At 38.5% G+C, this 10935-nt stretch overlaps 1 protein-coding gene across 6 annotated transcripts in view; it reads left to right on the top strand.

Annotated features, from left to right (window-relative positions):
- The window catches only part of ELAVL4 (ELAV like neuron-specific RNA binding protein 4), a 149284-nt gene that overhangs the window by 52092 nt on the left and 86257 nt on the right, over nt 1–10935 (top strand). For 2 of the 6 annotated variants that reach the window (XM_012639384.1, XM_012639381.1), the window contains exon 1: nt 7635–7916. The exons of 1 other annotated variant lie outside the window; for it this stretch is intronic. In XM_012639384.1, the coding sequence (XP_012494838.1) occupies nt 7908–7916 (9 nt within the window). In that variant the 5' untranslated portion in view covers nt 7635–7907. Of the gene's footprint in view, nt 1–2614; nt 2706–4951; nt 5075–7634; nt 7917–8328; nt 8678–10935 lie in introns of those variants that run through there. 3 more of the 6 variants (XM_012639385.1, XM_012639380.1, XM_012639382.1) reach the window with 3 other exon arrangements.

Here is a 10935-nt window from a genome sequence, read left to right as displayed (position 1 = left end):
ATTTAGTTGTCCAGATAACTTCTTTCTATTTTTAGTAGAGACGGGGTCTCGCTCTTGCTCAGGCTGGTCTCAAACTCCTGACCTTGAGCGATCCGCCCGCCTCGGCCTCCCAGAGTGCTAGGATTATAGGCATGAGCCACCACGCCTGGCCTTTTTTTCTTTTTTAATTAAATTTTTTTTCTTTCTTTACGTGCACTCCTGCTCCACCTCCCTGCCTATTTTTCATTTTAATAATAATTGCTACCATTTAGAGTGCTGCTTCTATCAAGCCTATATCTATTTTTATCCTGGCAACAAACCTTAAGGGAAGTATTATTGTGCCCATTTTACAGATGAAGAAACTGAGGCTAACAGAGCCTAGCATGTCAATTTCCCCTTGAGATGTTCAACAACTCCTAGTTGAATCGAATGAAATGGGCCTTGGCATAGTATTTGAGATGATGATGGGTGGACTATTGATCTTCATTCATTCCTCATAACTCAGTACTGCCCAGAAATGAGGACTCAAAAGTTAATCCAACCAATGTTTGTTAAGAAGGTACTCTGTAGGCAGTTTTGCCAGGTTTGAAAGAGGAAAAGGAGTAGGGTTTGTAACTTAATCAGGTACTCACCCTGCCTTCTAGGATTTTTTACTTTCCAGCCTTAATCCTTTGTATCTCCCCCACTCTGAATTTACAGCCTGATCATAATGATAGATAAAATGAGACATTTTGAGGACATACTTAGCTAAAAGCATGTCACAAAGAAATATTTTCCTTTTTTAAAAAATTAAAAAAGATTTTAAAAATCTTAACTTTTTTAGTTGAGAAAAAAATTGAGCATGCCTTTCACCCTCCCTTTCCTTTCTCTTCTAGTCTGTGCCCATTTTTCTCATTCATTCGACAAATGTTTACTAAGCATATTCTTCTGTGACATGATGGAGGAGAGATCTTACTTTTAGATAAGGAGGACAATTTTCTAGAAGAATGCTTCTAGATATAATAATTGTCACTATTGTGATGTTGAGTAAGATTTTGCATGTTGAGTGCGTAGTGCAGTGTTTGGTATTCAGTAGACTCCTGGTAAAAGATAGCAATTTTTATTTGTACTTTCTAAGTCCTATTATTTCTTTATTTCTTCTTCTCCTCCCCCACCTCCCTTTCACCTTTCCTTCCTACTCCTCCTCCTCGTCTTCCTTCTTTTTCCACAGATCTCCCTTCCTTGTCTTTTACAATACAGCTACTCCTTTATTGGTGTTACAGAATTATAAATGAGTCCAGAGTTTTTTAAAACTCCATTTTGAATTATTTTTGAAACTGCATTAAACTGTTAAAACACTATATTCTTTAATGGTATGAATAGCTACTCCATACTTTATCTGTTCAGTGTACTTAGATCTGTAAAACTTTATATTTATACTAGGGGTTTTTGTTCATTTGTTTTTGTTTTCTATTTTTAGTAAAGCTCTTCTCAACTGTTATAAAAAAAGGCCCCAAATCCCTCTTTGTAGGGATCTTCAGAAATCCCGGTGGGTTTTCCCGTTGACCTGCTGAGTTTTTGGGGGCTGTGATAAAGAATGTATCAGTGAAAAGTCTAGGCTGTGACTCCATCTAAATTAGATTGCTTGGATAAACGTGTATTTACCTTTTTCAGAATTTTTGAAGTAAGGCAATTTTCCTGTCCTTTAAATTTTCTTTCCTAGAAAGACATCCTAGTGCTTTAAGAATACGGTCAAAGACATATTTGAAAAAGTAAGCATACATTGATTCTGGAAAGAAACTTCCCACTTTCAGCTGCTGATCTGGCATAAGGTTTAGGAGTAGGGGAAAAAAAATGGGAAGATTAAGTGTGAATCTACCATTAGTTCAGTTTACCTGCACAGGTGAACTCTTGTTGATTTAGGCAGATTAGACATCCATTTGTCACATTTCTTCACATAGTAGCATTCTTCTAGCTCTTTGCCACAATCCATAGTAGATGAAACTACTTAGGAAGGAGAAAGGCATCACATGGTCAGGTCATATATCTCCACGAGAACATTCGACAGTGAATTTCTGATCCTTCTGCTAGACTCCTTCGTGTCAGTCTTGTGCATCTTTCTTGCCTCTGTGGTATGTTTGCATTTTCCTATAAAATTGATTTAATGTTTCCACAGGAAAAAGGGAAAAAAAGACAAAAAAACACCACAATTCAACAGAGGAAAATTAAGCTTTAAATTTTATCAAAAGCCTTTAAATATAGCATACCATTGTCTGGGTGCACTGGTTGTATTTTTTCCTAAAGAAAGAAATGCCAGCAGTTTAGGTTTATGTTTCAAGGGAAGAGTGAAAGGATAAAGAGAAATTGAACCACAGGAAAATGTCAGGTCGTAGTCACTGATGACGCTATTTAAATGGTGTGCTATAATCATATTAGGACAGAGCACATGGAATTCCTGATTTCTGCATGACAGTGAAAAAGGGCCAGTAATTATCTGTTTGTGTGTGTGTGGATATGTGAGTGTCTGTTCACTCTACCTTCCCACCCCATTCTGCTAATTCAATTGAGGGGCAAGAAGAGGTAATCCAGACAGCCGGAACCTGAGGCAAAGGTCTGCAGCTGTGCTCGGAGGGACTGGTGCAAAGAGAGAGGCTCAGTCTGACTTGGAGTTTTGTGCTATTGCACGTGAATGCTCTGGAACTGCCCTAATCGACTGAAAATGAGCCGGCTACAGTCATATGGAACAGGTCTGTTTAGCCACATCGCTGGGTAGCATGGCAGATGGTAGACCGTCAATGGGTGGTATTGATTGGCTGGATTTGCCTTAGGGTAACAAGACTATGGGTCCTTAAAAACCCGCTTCATCTTATTTTCCTTTGTGCAGCTACGTACAGTAGTGGTTTTCTCTTCTCACTCTCCCTAGTCCCCAATATCTCCTTTTTCCCTTTTCAAATTAAAAGTCTCCCTTGGTAATGAAAATAGAGAGGTTACCTTGCAATAAACACTCTTTAAATTATCACCAAGGCAAGAAAACTTGAGAATATTTTATTTACTAGGCTGATTACATTTTAATGTTTAAAGAAAGTGACATTTTTAATTAGTGTTTAAGACATATGGTGAGTGTACAAATTAGCTTATTTCATACAACCAGAATTTGATGAGAGCAACTCCTCCTTCTCACTCCCCCGGTTAAAAATTGTCACTTGAAACTTAATATATGCGAGGAGGTTAAATGGTATTAAGTGATGCAGATTTGACTTAAAGATGGGGATAGTCCCTGTTATGTGTGGCTAAATGTTGCCTGCATGGGCTGGAAAAATACTAGTGTCAACACCTGTGTTTGCAAAAGAATGTGGAAGTTCCAAAGCTTTAATTTTGTCCAGCCAAGAAAACAAAATCCCAGGTATCTCCTGTGTGTTAGTTTCTGTTTTAGACACGTGGGAACATAGAATAGTGCACGCATGCTTTATAAGTAATAAGATCTTTCTTAAAATCAGACCATATAACGATGTGATGTAATTTATTTTTATTCAGGTAGTTCTATATTCTTTTAACATCTTCCCTCCATCACTTGGAGCTTTCAACGTGGGACATTATATTTATTCTTGGCAGAGGAGCAGATTAATTGGAATAGAGTGATACAAAGGAGACGCCAAGTTAGCTATATTTCTAGCATAGTACACAGAAATCTTCCACTTCGAGGCAGATCTTGGGGAAAAGAACAGCAATGGGTAGAGATATGTGATCGGTTTGCTCTTATGGTTGTTTGTCACTATTCATATAATTGTGTTTTTAGAAGAGATGCTTAAGACTTTGGGGTTATTTTTCAGTGCCTTTACTTTTAAGTTTTTGGTTATTTCCTACCAGGAAAGACATCAAATAAACCTAATATTCTACTCAAATAAAAGTTGCCTCCATCTTGTATGTGCTTCATCTATACACATACTGTGGAATTGGGTTTTCATTACATGTGTATTTTCCTCTTTTTGCTAAAGGAAAATATTTCCATTGGGCTTTTGGTTTTCCCCCTTGCTCTGTGTTGATTATATTTTCCTTGTTCATCCTTTGCTGAATGAAACAAAGCTTGTTTGTGTTTCATTCCTCACAGTTCTTATTAGAATTGGTGGCGTTTTGTTCTGTTTCCTCACTTTAAGTCAGGGGAAGGAATTTTATTTATTTATTTTGACAAGATACAGTGAAAGACAATCTTGCCTGTTAGGATGCTGGGGTTTCTCAAGTCACATCCTATACCCAAAAGCTATTCCAACGGAAAAAAAAAACCACCCTTTTAAGATGGTTTATTTGAATCTGTGCACTCTACCCACCTGGTGGTTATATAGTGAACTGTTACTTTAAAGAGTAGTTTAAACACCAGCCATGTTTGGGGCAGGCTGCTCTTGCAAAGAGAGCAGTACATATAACAGGAGTCTACTGTGTGTGAGATAAGGGGAAAATTCAGCTCACTGACTAGAGGTTTTAATGTGCGAACTCTAGGGAAATAATATATTGACTGTTCCGTGGCGCGCAAGAAAATTGAAGAACCCTTTGCAGACGGAGTGCTTTGCAAAGGATTCTATCTGTTTCTCTTAAAACAAAATCTGTGGCAAGATGTTTGAAATCAGCAGGACGCTTAATGCTGCTTTGTTAAATAATGAGGTAATATTTTGTCACTTTTTTCTGGGCAGCATCTGCTTTCCCCCACCCCCTTCATTTTTTTTCCTATGTTTATGAAGGATTCTTTTCTTTTCTGTCCTTTTTTTTTTCTCATGGAAGTCAAGGAAATATAATTCACGCTTCCATTTCTGTTCCTTCCTTTCCGTGCTTTTGGAGAATTTGGTTGTCTTTTTTTTTATTTGCAGTTTCAGCCGGCTGCTGTTTCCTAGCCCATTGTGCCACGTAAGGCTTCTCCACTGCGCGGAGTAGGTAGTTATTAACGCTGAATTGGCTTCTGGTACAGTCCATCTGGACTCTGTGTGGGAAAGCTGGCTGCCGGCGACTGATGCTGAGATATCTGCAACCTTTGGGATGTGTGCATGGTGGCGAGGGGCTGACTGATATGAGATTACTTCTTTTAAGGGAAATTGTTATTAATGAGTCAAGAAACTGCTCATTTATGGTAAGAGGGATACAGCGGCACTGGCAGCCCCACAGTGCTGGGATATCGTTTTTAGGTTGCCTTAGCTGCTTGAGTGAGACAAGTTTCTTTCCGTGGTGGTGGAGGATTGTAGCAGAGAAAAAAAAAAAAAAAAATCATGCATGACTGGGAGACTCGCCTGCCTGATTCTTGAGATAATATATTGAGAATCTGTTGCTTTACAAATGTCACACCACTGATGTAGCGGTCAGCCCCTCACTCTGAAAGATGAATGATACTATTGGAAATGCGATAATAAGGTTGACTTTTCCCAACAATAGGATTCTGCCTTTGTCTTTAGAGAAAAGGCCTCTGAGGACATTTGTGCATTTGTTTGAGGATTCCGTTGAAAGACTTTAGAGTGGAGGTTTTGGAGAAGTGATCAATATACAAAGTGCATGGATTTTTTTTAGCCTAGCAAAACCAGCTAGTAATTTATACTGTAATATACAGTTACTATTTTGGAAAAGTGGCCCGAATATCTTTTTATATGCCTAATTTTAATTTATGGTTCACTAAGTGTGCTGAGGTTAGTGTAGATGGGAGAAAAGGATTTTTAAAAATTCCATCTTTTATAACCTGCAGAGAAATACTAAGTATATATTTTGTTCCAAGCAGGCTGTTTTTATTTGTGTGTTTGTCAGCATTGTCTTAATGTTTACTTTTCACAATATTTTAATATTGGTGAGATGGCACTCAGAGTTTCTATTGTTGATTTGGGGCACATGTGCCTACCCTTTGTACATAGGTTGAGCCATTTAGAGAACACTTAACCTGTGAATTCATCCTAAGTACACAGTTCAACAGATACTGTAGTACTGTAGTACTATTATGATTCACAGGACTTTTTATACATTTGCTGAAAAAATCATTTTAAAAGTTTACTTAATTCTGTATTGTTCCACTTGAAGTGATTATAGTTTTAACATTTTTACTCTTCTATTTCACATATTTTCATTTCTAATAGCTAAATTTATTTATATTCAAGTCTAATAGTTCATGCAGTATGCCCAACACATATTGTTTTATGGTGTATCTGTATTTTTTAAAGTGTGTGTGTATATATATATGTATGTGTGTTCATGAAACAGTAGCTTGGAAAGAATAGTTTTAATCTTTAAAAATGTAAAGGTTGTATACTTTTCTAATAATTTTTTTACAAACCCATTTATTCTTGGACTTTAAAGCCTAGGAGTGTAACATATTTTTCAGCCTATATTTCTATTCTGCCTAGTTCTATCTCACTGTCAACTCTAGCCAGAGATTAAAGACTACGTTGAATTATGTCTTTGGTAATATTTGTTACCTCTGTATATTTATTGAGGAACAAATTTATTAAATTGCAAATTAAAGAAATAGTGATAAGTTAGCCTTTTACATAGGTGTGAGGCATAAACTTCTCAGGTAAACCACTTAAAAAACCCAAATCAGAACCAAAAAAATACTCCTGAAGGCTTGGTAGCATAGAGGTTATAAAATGTGTAACATAGGCAGACAAACTATGTATGTCACCACACACTTGCTAAATGTCTCTTTGCAAATCTTTAAAGAGGCCAAAGAAAAAAACACCCTTCGAAGGAAAGGAGTAAAATCATTTGTTTAGTTAAGCAAAATGAGCACACTGCACAGGTTGTGAAATGAGACTGTTGTCAAAAAGCATGTTTTACCTTTCTCTATAGCTGTAGGAAAAGCAAAGGGAGAACGTGTTCTAGTGGATTTTTAAAAATTCAGATCATGCCCCTATCCAAGTTGAAAAATAAATTCATTTAAATAAATCATTCATCATTCTCTGTTTTGAAAAGCTCAGACAGAAGGCAGAAAGGTAGAGGCTGACAGCTGCCCCCCTCCACCCTCCAGACTTTTTTCTTTTTTGTTTATTAAGAAATAGTTTTCTGAGGCAAACTTGTATGAATCCAGTTCACAGAGCAAGCTTAATCTCCAACTTGCATGCTTTTGATATGTTGGTCATGTTAGCTGCAAAAGGAGCATTGCTTACTAAAAATCAGCAATATTGAGAAATAATAAAGTTAAAATGTAGATGAATTAGCACATTAAAGTGCTTTTGTTGTATCTTTAAGCCTAGAGGCACATCATTAAATATGTATTTCACTAGAAAGCAACTGTCGAGAAAGATAAGGTGGTTGAAAATATTCTACACTGGAAAAGCCCTCCATCAGAAGGTGGGATGGTTCAGCCCTCAGGACAGGGGAAAGGGAGGACACTCCCACTGTTAAGATTTGCAAGCCTCCAGTGACCTGCAGTTGTTACAGTACTTTTGAGCTGGGGGGAGGGAAAAGGTAAAAATACAAGTATGGCTGTTGTTGCTTCAGCCGGGCCTTAATTACCAGACACAAGAAGCAGTTCAGAAATCTGGTCTCTGTTGTTGTAGAGGTCACCAAATCATTAACATCGTCAATCTGGCAGTAGCTAATTTAAATAGCACCTGATGTTGCAACGCCTCCCCTCGATTCCCCAGCCAATCAGATCCTGGCTTCTGCTGACAGATGGTCCCATAAATGGATGTAAAAAGGGGAAGCTTCGAGCCAATTTCAGCAAGGCTCTGTTCAGTTGTTCTTATCTACATCCTAGAATCAGGGGTTTCAGCTCACTGCTCCTTTTCTTTCTTTTTTTTTTTTCTTTCTCTCCCCCTGCCCCCCCCAAAATAATTGATTTACTTTATAATCATCCGCATTGTGTTTTGTGGATCTTTAAATATATATAACAATAGTAGTCATTTAAAAAATATATTCTGAAATCTTTGAAAATTTTAAGAGAAGAGTCGAAGCTCTGCGAGACCCAATATTTGCCAATAAGAATGGTTATGGTAGGTATGACTAGATTTATAATCTGTTATTTGTGTTGCTGGAGGGAAAAAAAGCATCTACACCTTGACCAGTCTTATGCTTGCACAAGAGTTTAGTTCTCTGCTGCTGTTTGGTTCCTACATTTACTATCTCTTTTGTGTAGAGAGTGCGGGTAGGTCCTTTTATTGAAAAGCAGTGGGGATATAGATTGTCATTTTGCACAGGTCGTTGTCAGTTTTCCCTTCAACATAAAGATGGGGGTGGAGGGTGGGCTAGAATAATTGCTGGTTTGTTGTAAGAGGTTATATTACTTGAGACCATAATGGCAAAAGAGGGGTTTTATTTTTGTAAGGGAGAGGGGTTTGTCTACGTGCCTGGGATTTGTGGGGCTGGGGGTGGATACAGCGGGGTTAGGAATCTCTCCATTTCCGTGCTGGAAATTTAAACCTCGAGAGGCAGCTCCTGGATACTGAACGTTAAGATGGGCAGTTGTGTTTTGGGGGACTGCGCAGTCAAAACGGCAAAGAGAGTGATTTATTTGGGCTTCAGTAAATGCTGCATCTTGTATTTCAAAGAGTTTCCTGTCATGACCTCATAAAAAAGAGGAGGCGGCTTGTATGTGTAGCGGTGCCTGGCGTGTTGAGTTGTTGCTTCCTTCTCTGGGCAGCAGCTCTGTAAGAAGGAATGTCAGCTTTTACATAACGTTCCTTTCTGCTTTTGACACACTGTGTGAGGGTCCATCTTCTTCTGATCACAGATGGAGTGGAATGGCTTGAAGATGGTAAGTGAAAAGAGGAAGGCAGCTTGGAGGTTCCAGCCGTGTGTGTGTGTGTGTGTGTGTGTGTGTGTGTGTGTGTGTGTGTGTGTAAGGATGGTGAACTGTGCATCGTAAATCACTGTGCTGATCGTTTCTGTGTGTGTATGTGTGTGTTGATTAGTATTTCTCTTTTCTGAAAACCAGAATCCATCTCCAAGTGTAATGGCACTGCATGCACACAAGGCACACACACTGCCTCTTTCATCAAACACATTATAGCCGAGCTAGGTTGGTGTCTTTTTTGACAATCGATGTCACTGTCACTGTTGGCTGGCGTGTCCACCGCCTCTGAGCCTTCAACGGAATTACACGGCTGCTAAAGTTAAAGGCACATTTCTTTTTCAGTCTCATGCTAGGAGTGATGGGGAAGGCTGGGAATGAGGGGTGGAGGAGGTGAGATTCAGTACCAGCGGATGCAATTGTGAAACAGGACTTTCGGATGTGGAAGGGGAAGTGGAAAACCTTTCTGCCGAAGTAGTAAATCTATTTTTAGCATCATCTTTTTCTGAAAAAAGAAGCAGGGAAACTCCTTGAGTGCCGCTTCTGTCGCCTGATGTTGACCCTGAAGATATGGCACAAAATGGCATGATCAGATGCCACGAGTGCCCACTTTGACTTTGAATTTTCACCAGCAATAGGTTTCATGGGATTTCAGAGCTGGCTATGGGGGGAGGCTGTAAATTCATATCCATCTTACTTATTTTTCTCTGGAAAAGCCTGGGGAGGACTTTTCACTCTGCATAGATGTTATAACAAAGCTGTGGTCTTTTTCCCATTCTTAGAGGATTGCCTTTGTCTGGCTGCTTGTTTTGATGGGTGTAAAACAAATAAGATTAGACCGAGCAGCCCAACTGAAAGCGATAGCTGGGAGGAAAACCCAATGAAAGGTTGCCGGGGAAACGAACAGAGGAGAAGCCGAGTAGGGAGCAGGTGGCTATCATGAGAACACACTGCAAACAGTGTAAAAAAAGGGGGGGGATAGGACCTCGATTATCTTTGCTGTTCTTTGTGGCCAGCCCAACTTTAATTATTCTTTATAAATAGGTGTTAATTACATTTCTAACTCCGGTTTACAGTGATTTTTAGAAATCTATTTTTAAGCATCTGTTCTGTCTCCTCTGGTTTTTTTTTTTTTTTTGTTATTGTTGTTGTTGTTTTTTAAAAAACAGAGAGAAGGAGAGGGGGAAGGGAGGGTAGGGAATCTCGCTTTTTTTTTTCCTTCCCCCTTTTCCCTGCTGTGAAATTGTACGTGCGAAAAATCGCAAGGAATCCTGTGAGACCATTTGAAAAAAATGTAAATTATATTGAATGAAGTTGACGGAAGCATAATAGTGAACTCTCACAGCTGATAGGTTCTGCAAATGATTTCTTAGAAATTTCCAGCAAATATTCATAGGAAAAATATAGGTAGAATAGATTTACCCTAAGCAATGATTTCGTGTTAGGTGATATTAGTAATTTTGCTAAATCAGATGTTGATACTATAGTTCGGGCAGTTCATTGTATCTCTATTTCATATCCTAACTAGAGATTACTTTACAGAATAATAAATGAAGAGCTGCATTCTAGCCTTTTGCTTCCCTTCCCTCCGTGCCTCCAGTCACAGGATCCAGCAAGCCTGCACCCTCACAATCACTGCCTTCCATTTGGCATTTGGTCCTGATTCTTTTCTGGTCTTGGCATAAACTGAGTGAAAAGCTGATTTTTTTTTTTTTTTTTTTTTTTTAGTGTCTCTGAACGTCTGGGACCCATGCGTGTACTAGGTGACAGGTGTCACTCTCTTTTTCTCTCCCTAAGTGTGCTTTGCCAATAGTCTCTTTTTCTCATGATGGTGGTTACCAGAAGGACTGAAAGGTATAGTATTTGGGTGAATAGGAGGTAGCGTAAAAACAACTGAAACGTTGGTCTCTTACGGTTTTCTCCTGAGGGACAAAAATAGATACATGTTCAGGTAACTAATTTTAAGTCCAAAAAGGAGAGATTAAACAATACTGAAAGACATTAAAAGATTAGGAAATATAATTGGCTTTACTGAAAGTACTTTTAATTTTTACTCTCCCCATTGCAAATCTCCATGTGCCCTCCCCCATTCTTTTTTCCTTGCAGATGTATCTGTTTGTTTTGTCTTCTTATTGGGGGATTTAAAAATTTTGTTTTGACTCTTGAGGTAAAAATAAATAAACTTATATTTTTTGCCGTACACTTAAAGCTTGCCCTCATCT

This window comes from Propithecus coquereli, unplaced genomic scaffold (genome assembly GCF_000956105.1).
Source record: "Propithecus coquereli isolate 6110/MARCELLA unplaced genomic scaffold, Pcoq_1.0 Scaffold14, whole genome shotgun sequence".
Lineage (NCBI taxonomy): Eukaryota > Metazoa > Chordata > Mammalia > Primates > Indriidae > Propithecus > Propithecus coquereli.
This window is presented reverse-complemented; position numbering and strand designations above follow the sequence as displayed.